This window comes from Solea solea, chromosome 9, assembly GCF_958295425.1.
Source record: "Solea solea chromosome 9, fSolSol10.1, whole genome shotgun sequence".
Classification (NCBI taxonomy): Eukaryota; Metazoa; Chordata; class Actinopteri; order Pleuronectiformes; family Soleidae; genus Solea; species Solea solea.
In genome coordinates, this window is record NC_081142.1 from 15,519,647 (window position 1) to 15,533,025 (window position 13,379).

Genomic DNA, 13,379 nt, shown 5'->3' on the forward strand with positions numbered 1-13,379 from the left:
GTTAACCGGCATACCTGTCTTACCAACTGTAGAATAATAGGATACACATCAAGGAAAGTAGTTTATAGATTTACTTACAAATTATTACTCTGTAAAAATATGTTGTTGATCTTTTTGAATAGTGCTATGGGCCCAAGTATTGCTATTATTGCTACTAATGCTATTACTACTACGTGCTGCTGCTGCTGCTACTACTACTATTTATAAAGCCCTTTCAAAACAAGCTTACGAATAGTAAGTCAACAACGAAATAAATGAATATCACAGTTTATAGAAGTAGAATGGCTTTATTGTCATTGTATACAAATACAGTATATACAATACAACGGAATTTTAAAAAGCTCTTGGACATAATTTCATCACTCACACATACAAAATAAATCACATAAAAGCTATAATTACATGCATCAGATATTGAATGTGAATGTAAAGACAATTATCTAAATTAATCAATGAAATTACAAAATTTGAATTAACTTCAACTGCAACACATACTTTTCAAAACTGGACAAAAACCAAGATTTGATTCTCGGTGGATCGGTGGCAGTGGTGCTTTACAAAATTTGGGTGAACTGCTCCTTTAATACACTGAGGTATCAAAGTATTAAAAATATTTAGAGAGGGCAGAAAAAAAACCATTAATTATTAAGCATTACAATTAATTACGATTAACCTACGATTCAGCAGGTCACAGTTGAGTTAATTCTCTATCATTTTAGAAACTAAATGACATGCAGTGAAGCAGCGATAATCAACCTGTTATAATATTTATCCTTTTTTTTAACTAATTAATTTTTTTTGCTACAGTACATTATGTTATCAGCGGCTCTCAGTAGCTGCTTTAGACCAGCAGAGGCGCTGTGTCAGCAGACGACGCGAGGGTCACGTGTCACCAGCATGACGAGGCAGATACGGAAGTAAACCATGAGCGGGTCACACAGAGGAGGACAGTAAACACGCTGCACACGACACTTATCAGCGCGTTTCAGTAAGACATGGCAGCGGGAAGAATGTTACAGTGGGTGACACAGACATGGCAGCGGGAAGAACGTTACAGTGGGTGACACCTGCAGTCAGGACTGGGCCATGAGTCACTCACATGTCCGCAGACTGTTTCTCCTCCATGTCCAGTCTCACAGGAGACATGGAACAAAGTCAACAGAGGGAGTGAGCAGCAGCAGCAGCAGCATGTCACAGGTTAGTGCTGACCGAGGAGGAGGAGGCGAAGGAGAGGAGGAGACAGGCTGCAGCAAGGAGGCTCCTACAAAGTTCACACAGGAGGAAAAGTCCATCCATACAGTCCATACAGAGGCATGTGAGGTAAAAACTTTTCACACTTAAGTTGGACAACAACCTACACCAGAGCTCGGCAAGTAAATATAAGCATTTGAATACTCAGCCAAAGCGTCATATCTTCATCAATTAGTATTTTTTTTTCTTCTAATGTAAACTATTCAAATAAAAAAATGGCACATTTAAGAGATGTGTTGGTTTGAAAGAAGTTAGTGCAACAGTGGCGTGCACAGGTGGGGGGCCATTGCCCCTCTTGTTTCCGAATGGACACATTAAAGTCTTCTCTATAGTAGAGCTGAACAATTAATAGTACATTTGATAAAAATCGCAACATGACCTACTGCAGTTTCAGTCTCAGGAGGCGCAATATTTTGTAATATGTGAGTCCAATTACCGTTTTAGATGAAATATTGTCCTGACCTATACCCATCATATTCTACAGAGCATTCTCTCTAGAGCTGAAACAATAAATCGATTTATATAAATGAATTGTCAACTATTTTGATAATCGATTTAACGGTTTGAAGCTTTTTTCATTATTAAAACAACTTCTGATCAATTTCAGCTTCTTAAAAGTGAATATTTTCTAGTTTATTTGCTCCATGTAACAAACCTTTTTACAGTCTGTCCATAGTAAAGCATGCGATATATAGGATTTTTGGATCAGATTTTACATTATGTATAATTTGATCCAATAATATTATTTTTCTCTTTTATTTTCAAAGTCAGAATGAAAACAGTATCTCAAAACTCTACTTTAGTAATCAACAGTATAATTTGTGATGATGCTGACGCGTTCTGTCATGAGTGAATGACTTCACAGTGAAACTGCCGTGCGACAGTGACACTAACACAACTAAACACTCACTGGATCTGTTTGTCAAACCAATTAAAGTCAGCCGCAGTTTGAGTTGCGGTGAATTTAGTGTTTGGTGAGTTTGGAGCTGTGATCGATATTTAATGCTTTCTCAAACGTATTGCCGATGGTTTTTCTGGGGGGGAAAAACAGGATCGTGGTGTCAGACGTGCCTCCTTAAGGTAATCAGATAAGATAAGATAATGCTTTATTTGTCCTACATGGGGAAATTGGCTGCAGTGTTACAGCAGCCAAGAAGGAAGGAAATAAAGACTATTAAATATGTGCAAGAAACAAACACAGTATGAAAACAAGATAAACAGTATATAAATACAGTATATACAAGTAAACAGCGCACTCAGGGAAGGCAGTGTTATCATTTACAGTATTGCACAGGGAATGTTAAGGGTTTATTTAAAAACCGTCACACTAAGCACCTAGTAGCAGAATTACCCCAGTTCCACAAATATCAAATAAAAATGTCCTGCTCTGGCTGGATAATAAAGCTACTATTCTGTTCTATTCTAAGATGCCAATCGTATTGGATCAATAATAAAATGTGATACTGTACCATCTGAAAGAATATAATAGCAGTGCTGTAGCTCTATATAGAGCCCATCCGTCCCCAGGGTTGTCTGTCCCCATGGGTCTTTGGCAAAAAGAAATGTTGTCATTGTAATAACTACAACTGAGTGTGGAAGACTTCTTTGTTTTGAGCTGAGGCTTCACTCTTCTCCTTCCTCTCCCCTGTGGACAGAAAAATGTATTTTCTTTCTCTCTGAGCCATTTAACAAAAAGACTCTGCATCTGATGTGAAACCTGTCAAATAGTCTGCAGATATCTATGGAGAATCCAGCCACATGTAGGAGCATGTTTACATAAAAGCATATGTACACAATGCTTTGTACACAGTATATGATATGATTACGCTAATTGTTTTTCATCGTGTGCATCGTGAACTTGCTCCTCCTCAAACATAGCCAGTCATCTGCGTGCCGTCGGGCGTCTTTGTCTTAAATATTGTGCTTCTGACGCTTTGGATGAAGTTGAAACAAGTTGGCTGTGACCTGAGTCTAGTGTTGGGGTCTGGGTGGGAAAGCACAGTATAGCGAGGAGCGCCCAGCTCTGCCAGCTTCACTATGTGGCCCTGCAATGCCATGTGAAATGACAGGCTGAGCCACCAAACGGCCCGAGGCCTTTTCCCCCTTTGTGGCCTGTCAAAGCTCTCCAACTAGTGTGCTCCCAGTTTGAAACAGACTGAGAGATGACATTTTCTGACTTCCTTGGGGATGGCAGAGGAGCTTGGTGTCTTTCTCTGTACACAAGGTGTTTGTGTGGCAGTGCGCCGATGAACGATCTGTCCAAATGCAGCGAATAATCCTTTCTTTCTTTCTTTCTTTTTTTTTATAAATTATGCGGCAAATCTTCAGTGAATAAAAAAGCTAATATTCTACAGTGCAATGTGAAATGCACACAAAAGGACAGTACCAATTAATTAGCAGCATCATAAGAATTAGACTGTCTTACATCTGTTTCCACGCGCAGAGGTCATTCATTCCCTCTCCTCGTCGACCCAACGCAATCTGTCTCTATGTATATGTTCAGTATTCAGTATTATGCTTACACATGCCTTTGTGTTTGAGTGTGTATATGTGCCGTATAGGGTTAAGTATGCGGGGGGTCACACATCCCCCATATGTGTTTGTTTGTCATACTAATTAAATAATAATATCGTCATTATATTCAGGCAAAGAAGCAGATGTACGTCGACCCCGCCAGTGGGTACAAGGTGTTCACGGAGTATGCCCACCTTCAGAGAGGGAAATGCTGTGGCAGCGCGTGCAGACATGTGAGCTTTTTGTTTTCTTGTTTTTACTCAGTTTTAATCTTCCTCCACTCCTCTTGGCTGTACGGTTTTGTCCTGTTGTGTTGTTCGGCTCGACCTCAGTTCCAGTCCTGTTCTTCCTGACCTCTGACTCTTCGCGGCTCCATTTTCCTCGAATAATTATGATTCCGTTTTGACTTTGATGTGTTATCTCGACGAAACGCTTTTATTTAGTTACACAGGATACATCACAAGTTTTTTATGTTTATGGTGGTTAAGGGCCTTGTTAAACAGGTGTCCGTGGTGCTGCAAGGCAAGAAGGCAATTTCAGAAGTGAGCTAGAAAACTTTCACAATGTGCTTTCTGTTTTCTAAACTGCACTAACACATTTTACCATTGAAAGGGTAACTTATTACCCTTGAGTATTAGTATTAATCTTTCAACACATTTTAATTACATTTATTATTATTATTATTATTATTAATATTAATAAATAGCAACATTACGTAGCTGTAACCAGTGTCAGCCTTGCAGTTGACCACCACCAGCCCTTTAGTCCTCCACAAAATAGATGATTTCCTCCGTCTGTCTTTTCAAAGTCCTGATACTAATGATAATGTGGTGCTGATGTGCCAAAAAGATTAAAAAGTATTTCCTTATTTGTGAAGACCCAGACCAAAATAGAACTTCACGAAAAGCCCCACGTTCCTTATCCTCATCGCAGGTTTGCAGCTGATCGTCTGAGATTTTGCTTGAATAATAATTAGGACTTTTTCTCGTAATATTACGACTTAATTCTCAAAAGAATTTGCCCCTAATACTCCCATACAATCAGGAAACTACTTTAACAACTCTTGTCCTTTCTTCCTTTCCTTCTGACGTTTTCTTCATTGCTTATGTGGATGGATCAGTTCTTTGCGTAATAAGCTTTTACTTTAAAAAAGCGCAACATAAAACAAATTCCTTACCTAAAGTACACATAAACATATTTTTCTTAAGCTATATTTAAGTGATTATACACCTGTACAAACAAACAGGAGTTGTATTTTCAATTTCTGCCAATAAAACCCTCCTAAATGTTAAACCCATTGGACCTTTAAATGCTCACTAGTATCTGTTATCTGTAGTAATGACACATGTTGCTCAGTGGAAGTCAAGAGTAAGAGAACATAAATGTATTATTCTGCTTTAGACATGGAAATTGTTTGAGTTCCAGGTTCATCTTTATGTGGGTGTTGGATTTCTCTTGTCAAATTAACCTTCCTGTATTTGAACCGTGCAAACAACAAAGTGACACAACCAGATTAGACCAAAAAAAGCAGCAAACGTTACAAAAGTGACGCTTTGTGTGAGATAATCACAACATAAATAGCCACTATTATTCGGGAGGAAGTGCAGAGATAAATCCAGTGTGTTGTTTACTCGAAGGATTAAAAAAAAAAATTTGTACTTATTTATTTATTTTTATTTAAATGTAAATCTGGCACGTGGAAGCTGTGCCAGATTGTAACCATTGGCTCACATCCATCTGCAGTCCCCCGGCAGGTTGTTGAAACATAAGCAACATGTAAAAAACACACACAGTAGTGACACCTACACCAAGTACAACCACAGACCGACATAAAACGCATCAGCGTGCAGCGTCAACAACAAAAAAGTGCCATTGAGGTTTCATACTGCCCTTTGTAGTGCAAATTGCATCGCTTGTTATTGCAGTAGGAGTACAGGTAACCAAACAAAAGTCACAGATTCATACATATAACAATACATATAACAATATATATGAATATATATGTGTGTGTATGTACATATATATATATATATATATATATATATATATATACATACACATATATATATACATATATATATATATATATATATATATATATATCCTTCCCTTCATGGCTCTTTCTGCCACTCAAATTCATTCACATGATTCTTTTTTAGCACACTTTTATCTCAGGCCACTTTTTATAGGTCGTCCTCCAATTACTCCACCGCGGGAGGCAGAGGACTGATTTTTACAGTGTTGTTTTAGACGTAGCAGGTGATGTTTCCCCTCACGTTTAATTCTCCAGTCGCTCCAAGTCAAAGTTATTAGCGCTGGCGTGGATAAAGCTGTGGCTAGAATTGGCTCAAATAGAGTTGTACTGAAGGACAAGTAAGTTAACTCATCAACCTGAATATTATATACAGTACCTTATAATACCAGTCCTTTTCCAAGAAGCTCACCGAAGGTTTCAACAATCAAACTTAAACCTGCTTACCTAAGCTTACTTAACGTAAGTGGATACCGATGTGGTAATGTAACATAGTACAAATACTTTGTTCGTGTACTTAAGTATTAAACGTAATGTTCTGATATAAAATGTACTCAAGTTTTGAAGTAAAAGTATTGAAAAAGTGAGAGAGTTAAGATTGAGGCATGGTAACTCAGTGGTAGAGCGTGTTGTCTTTCAACTGGAAGATTGGGGGTTCAATTCCTGGCCCTGCTCGTCTATGTGTGTCCTTGAAACTTTGTTGAAATTTGACATATGAAACCATGGGACTCTGACTTTTCCTAAAAGTGTGTATTTATTTTAACAGTGTGTGTGTGGTTGTGTACCTTTAATGACCATAGCAGTCAATGTGACTGCATGCACAACATTTTGATACTGACTCCAGTCATTTGTTTATTGAACTCGTATGCAAACATTGTATGAATGGTAAAAATGAGCGTTAAGATGTTCTTTAGTCCAGTTTTGTGTGCTTCAGTCCTGTTCTGGTATCTGTTCTCCTTTTGCAAATGATGTTTTCACTAATTATGTAGCTATTTAACACCATTTAAGTCGTTTTTTCTTTTTATTCTCCCCAGTGTCCATATGGTCAAGTCAACGTGAAGGACCCTGCGATGAAGAAGCAGTTCAATTCTTTATTTTATGTGTAGGCCGAACAGACTTTGGTGCCAAAGGTAAAATGTAAGACCCTGTTTAGAATGGAGTGCATGTTGCTTGTCTTCTGCCTGTCCTTATTTTGACTACTTGAGTCATTTTTTATCAGTGTACAAAATGATGAAATATGGGTAGTGTCTGTGCAATACTCACCTCTTATGAATCACAACTATTCTCGGTGCTATTTTCATTCTCTTAAGACTGTAGGAAGGATTTAGTTCAGTAGAACTTAATGTAGAATTGCCTTTTATCGCACGTTATTTCTCAGATGTGCATCTGAAATGTCCAGTGTAATGCCATGACAGCAATCTTCCTGTTCTCTTAAGAGTATTGAATGTTTTTGCAACGCTCCGCTCCTCTGATGCATTTACTCGGCTTGTGGGAGTATAGAAACTGAAGGAACACATTTTAGATCTTCGCCCTCGAGATAAAAGGGCATATAAGTGAAAGTAAGTATAGATAACCACATGGAGTTCTTTTGCTTGGCATGTATTTTTCTTTTTTCTTTTTTTAAACTCCCAACTATGCAGCTACATGAATATTTGCGTCATTCACACTCCGCAAGTGCTCGGCTGAACTGTCTACCTTTTGACTGAAATGCCGTGTGATTAAAAATAAGCGGGGGCCAGGGGTCAGCCCTCACACTTGGCGGCGCTGCTTTTGCACCACTTGATGGAATCAGGCTGTTAACAAATATGCCATGGACATCAACAGCAGCTCCCCCCACCGGACTCGCCGCTCTGCCTCCTGGCAACACTTAATACAGCGCAGCTCCCTGCAGCTGCTCTCCTGAGCTGCAGCCTAACGAACTCCTGGGCCTGTGCATCCCAGCTCTGGAGCAGATCCGCTCATGTTCAGGAGCATGCGAAGACGCACACATGCATAGGCAAGGCTTTACTCCATCACACTGCCCGGTGGCTCCTAATAGGCCAATATAGAATAAAGGTTGCGCTGTAGCCAACAGTAATGGCACTTTTCCAATGTACAGTTCCAGCATGGCACGACTCTACGCGGTTTGGTAGGGTTTCCGATTACTATAGTTACTCCTAATCATGGGCGGAGTCATCACAGCGCGGCTGCATGAAACTGCCGTGACTTCGTTTTAGACACGACACACAAACTAGTGACTAGTGACTTGTAAAGCTGTTATTGTGCACTGAATCATTAGAATCAGTTAATTAAAAAGATTAGTTCAGTACTTCCTGCATGACCGGAGCACAGACTCCGATCTGAACTGATATACAGCGGAAGGTGTATTTCAGTTCCACGATCGCTGCTTTCAGCAGTGTTAAATATTGAGATTTTAAGACATTTCCTTTGCTAAATGCTGAAAGTTTTCAGGATTTTTAAGTCTTTTTAACTGATCTACAGATTTCATTTTTGTGTTTTGCTCATGACTCTTCCAGTGACGACACTCTCTGACCAATCAGTGGCCGGCAGGCTGACAACGTCACGTTTAGTATCCCCTCACCTCACTTGGAACCTTACCAGAGCAGCTACTAAAAAAAAAGCACCAGGTACTATCACTGATGGAAAAACAAAATGAGCTGAGCTGAGTCGAGCCGTGCCGGAACTTAACATAATAGTGCGAGGTAGGGTCGAGACGTTGATGAGAAATGTGTGACTTGATTTGTGAGTGCATGTGTGTACAGACATCGGGAGAATGTGTAAACATCACAACAAAAGCTCTGAAAGCAAGTGTTGGGTTATGTACTTGTTCTGATATTGTGATCACCAGAAGTGGAATCTATTGCTTGTGGGTTTCCATTACTCCATCTTCTGTGCTTGCTCCAACCTCTGCAGTCTCTTGGTATCTTATGATACAATAACCCTTTTCCTTGTCCCTGACTTTTATGGAATCCCGCGGCACAACAGCTAAAACTCATCAAAGAGACCAGTAGCATTACATATTGCTGCCTGGTGTGTACAATTATGGATTCGAACAGTGTGGCTTCCTGCCAAGATGGCCTTGTTTTGTGATTGCGTGACGTCACCTGGGCTCTGGATCGGCAGCGATTTGCCTCTGGGCACTGGCCGCTTAACCCGCCACACACACTCACCACTCTCCGCCTGATTAGGCAAACAGTGTTGGGATGAGAGGATGTGTCTGCCGTGGAATTCTGTCGCAGCCACCCACTGGCGCCACCACAATTTTTTTTCCACGGCAGGTGGGTCCCAAAGGCAAGTGCTTAGTGATCGGAGCAAAGCCTTGTGAGCGGCTACAAGGAGATTCATGATCCCTACAGTGCTGGGGAGGACAGGTTCTCTGGGACGCGTCGTCAGGCAGGATGAGAGGCGAATTTATTTGGTGTTATTCTAAAGCGAGGCAGCGGAGCGTGCGGCAGCAACATTTCTGCAGCGGGATGGTGAAGGTGTCACACTCATCAAGTACCTGGGCCCGCTCGCCTGCCGTGGCTCTGCGGGTTTTGCCTAGGGACTTGTCTGTCACATTAAAGTAGATGCATTGCCATTCAGGGCCTTGGCAGTCCCGCAGCCTGACCATGAAATAGGCCAACTTTCATGTCTGCCTCATCCCTCCATGTCTCCCCAATCCAGTGATGGCACAATTTGAAATGTTTTTTTTTTTCACCCATCATATTCTAGCTGAGCAGTTGGTGACTTCAACACAAACAGCACAGCAAGACTTTCCACAGATTTATGAGGAAATTTACTTGAAAATGTAGCTTATACCACCAAACTGGTCAGTCATGCTATTAAAGCTGTTTTGTCGTAAGCATTTTTTTCCATTTGTGTTTATTTCAGTGTGTGATTGGGAGAAATTATGTATTTATTTATTTTTTTAGTTTATAACACTTTGTAATTAACCCTTACTACTCACGCAGCATAGATCAGTACTGCAGGTGCACCCTTGGTAAATTGCCATGGGAATAATGTATAACTCCTTATATGGACATCCTGGGATTTTGTTGTCTTATGTGTTGTTGAGTCAAAGTTATGATTCATTTTATATCGCAGATTTAAAAAAAAACACACAAACGGGAGTAGTGATAATTGTGCGAAAGTCATAAAATAGACAGTTTTTATTTTATTTTGTTCATAAAACGAGCCAAGCAAACTTTTTGGTGTGTGTGTTTATATAGTTGGTGAAAACATAATAATGGAAAATGGAGTTCTAAGGATTAACCATAGTTACCTTTATTTTAATTTGAGTATAATAGTAGAAATACCTCAAACCATACTTAAGTATTTGTTGATAATTACTGTTTTACCACTGGAATGATTAAAAATGTGGAACATTTGAAAATTATACTGGGCAACACTGATACACAAATACACTCACCAGCCACTTTATTAGGTACATAGAACACCTAATAAAGTAGTGGCACCAGGTGTGGTCTCCTGCTGCTGTAGACCATCTGCTTCAAGGTTTGACATGTGTCTTCTGCATTACTTGGTTGTAACAAGAGGTTATTGCTTTCTGTCATTTAAAACCAGTCTGGATATTTTCTCTTTTTTTCTGACCATTCTCTTCAAATCATAAAGATGGTTTTGAGTGAAAATCTCAGTAAATCAGTAGTTAATTAATTCTCAACCCAGCCTGTTTGGCAACAACAACCATCTTTCCCATTCTGATGGTGTTTTAAACTTCAGCAGGTCATCTTGACCGTGTCTCCGAGCCTAAATGCACAGTTGCTGCTTTGCAATTTGCCTTAAGCAGCTGATCAGATGTACCTAACAGTGTGGCTGGTGTGTGCATAGCCTGCACTCAGACTGTGGTATTCCCACAGCGCAGATGTGCTCCACGAGTTACAACAGCCCAACCAGACGTGAGGTGTTTATTTCAGGCATTTTGGACTGAACATCTCTGACCTTCAGCTGGAGCATATGCTGCGCTGGAGCCGAGTGGCAGCTACACACCGAGTGCCTTTCCACAGGATGATGGCACTCGCCGCAGAGAAAGAGAAAGCTGTCCAGTTTGGAACTGTGACCAGACGGGCTCTAGTCACAACCAGTTAACAGGCCGAGCAGCTCCCACACCACCCTCACTCCCCCTCTGTCGTCTCAAACAGACACAGTAGCCCTGCGGCCAGTGGCCCCAACCACAGTCAGTTACAGTGTCTCCATCACTGTTGGCCAAACCAGCCAGGAACTGACACAGTGTTGGTGGAAAAAAAACCTTGAGTGTCAGCCGTATGATGGCTGAAAGGAACATCAGTCTCAGCAATTGGCCAGGCCGTGCTTGTTTTGCATGTTTGTGTGTGTGCATGCACATGTGTCTTGATAGTCGAGCAGAATTTGAGCAGCCCCTACATCAACGTCTGGTCATTGTACACAGGCGGTGTCTGCTTGCCTCGGGGCAGCAGCCCCTCCACAGTGGTCATATGACAACCAGATCCCTGTGGTTGAATTAGTGATAAAGAAAACACACACACACGGCCACTGAGTGACAGTCAGCGCATCAGATTTCTTTGGACAGACAGGGCTGCAAATAGCACACAGGGACAGTTTCTCCCTCTGACCGCAACTGGTGGTCAAGGCTCATGCCAGGCTGAGTTGTAGCTGCCAGATGAGCCTGGATAAAAGCAGAGTCACAGAAAACCTGCGCGCCTAGAGGAGCACTTTGGCCTGCTTATTTCCCCCCTCCCTGCAGGTGCCACACTGATGTTACCATATCTGTGATTTCTTATCTTCACTTACAAAAACAAGTGATGCCACTGAGGTATTTTTTTCTCTCTCTCTATTTCACGCCATGTTCTGACTCTTCAGTGAACGGCTGGAGCAGAAATAAGGAGCCTGTTTGACAACATGAGAAGCATGTATAAGCATCACTTAACTAGCTCGCTTTCCTCCAAAAAGGCTGCGTTGCCCCTTAAGGTTATATAGTGATAAAGAACATCCATCTATTATGTTTCCTTGTCCTTTCTAGTGTGGCCAGATATGGACTAATACGCACACCAGTCCTCAGGAGAATACTCAAGTCCCCAGAGGTAGATGGCGTGTGTGTGTGTGTGTGTGGAGGTGGCAGTGTTCTGGAGGCAGGCAGCAGTTGGTGTGCAGAGAGCAGAGGCTCAGGCTGGCTAGTTAAGAGCTTCTCTCTCCTATCCTCCATCTGCCAGGGACCGGGGTTGTGATTTGAGCTCCAGCAGAGCAGAGCAGGGAGGAGATCGAAGGAGGGTTGGAGGGAGGTAGGGGATTGGCTGTGTGTGTGTGTGTGTGTGGGTAGCAGGAGGAGGAGGTGTGTGTTGAGAGGGGTAAAGGGAGGGGGGGAACGTTGGTTGGAAGAGACAGAAAGTGGGAGACACGGAGAGTTGGAGGGGAGGAGGGGGAGTGATGGAGAAAGACCTGGAGAGAGAAAAAACAGGATCCACAGTGACGGAGACGCTTCAAAAATCCATTTTTAAGCTTGGAATTGTTCCTCTTTTTCTTTTCTTTTTTTTTGTGTCATCAACCACAAACATTTGAATTCCAGGTATCGATAACACTGCTGCAGCTTTGTTGTGTCACAGCCTTGTGCTTTTTGTTTCCTTTCCCTGCCAATAATTATAAAGCCATGTCCATTGCACTCTGTGTGTGTGTGTGTTTGTAAATATTTCCAGGATGTCTCAGCAAACCTCCCACCCATGCAGGCTCATCATGTGACTCTCTGGTACATGTGACTGGGATACAGTCAGTGTTCCACTCCTCCTCCAAACCCCTCTTTCCCTCCTCTCCTTCATTCTGTCAGGGTTTAGCCTGAACCACAGTGGATCCTTGGAGAACCTCTTCCTCCTCCTGCTTCACCTCTCCTCTACCTCTTTTCAGGCCATGCTGTGGGAGAGACTGAGGGTTCCGTTCTCTCTCTGTGAGACTCTGTGAGTGTCACTTGATGTGACCCAGAAATGATAACAGCAGATAAACCCTGGATGTGTGGTAATCTAACCACCATGCCCTACAGCAGAGAGGAGGCAGGCAGGCAGGCAGGCAGGCATCCGTCCCCCCGGTTGGTGCTGCATCCGTGGTTTCACAGTTGAACCCTGCACACGCTGCAGAGCTGGGTATATCATGCTTGGAGAACGCTGTGTGCACAGTATGTGTTACAGTACACAGTGAAATGGATCTCAGTGCCGCTGCATTATTGATGAGATACATTGTGATGTCAGCCCGGGCGGAAGGAGCAAAAGCAGAATGACTGTTAGCGGCGTATTATGGCATGTGATCATTTAAGCAGGCAGCACAGAGGTGAAATTAATTGCCACCCATTGCTTCAAGCCCATGTTCACTCACACAGTATTCCTATATGCACTTGTCAATTGAAATCAGTCAAATCCATACAGAGACGGGGCGTCCTGTCTCATGGATGAGCCTCTCATGTTGGCAGTGCTTGTGCAATGAAGGTGAACCAATGGTGAATTTCAATTATAATATTATTAAATTAAATTAAATGTGCAGTGAAATGACTGCACTGCAACCAAAGGAAATTAAAAAATAATATTCATATACTGGGTGTTTTCTTTGTAACAGTAAATATAAT

General features: G+C 41.7%; 1 protein-coding gene across 1 annotated transcript; it reads left to right on the top strand.

Annotated features, from left to right (window-relative positions):
* The first annotated feature begins 905 nt into the window (after positions 1–905).
* c9h1orf53 (chromosome 9 C1orf53 homolog) lies at positions 906–9,641 on the top strand. The gene is made up of 3 exons (XM_058639166.1): positions 906–1,320; positions 3,897–3,998; positions 6,832–9,641. The coding sequence occupies exons 1-3, from the start codon at positions 1,087–1,089 to the stop codon at positions 6,901–6,903; spliced, it is 408 nt and encodes a 135-aa protein (XP_058495149.1). The 5' UTR covers positions 906–1,086; the 3' UTR covers positions 6,904–9,641.
* The last annotated feature ends 3,738 nt before the right edge of the window (positions 9,642–13,379 follow it).

Coding starts and splice junctions, on each gene's coding strand:
- c9h1orf53 (XM_058639166.1), top strand. CDS start 1,087: ATGAGTCACTCACATGTCCGCAGACTGTTTCTCCTCCATGTCCAGTCT. Junction 1,321..3,896: donor TCCATACAGAGGCATGTGAG/GTAAAAACTTTT, acceptor CATTATATTCAG/GCAAAGAAGCAGATGTACGT. Junction 3,999..6,831: donor GTGGCAGCGCGTGCAGACAT/GTGAGCTTTTTG, acceptor TATTCTCCCCAG/TGTCCATATGGTCAAGTCAA.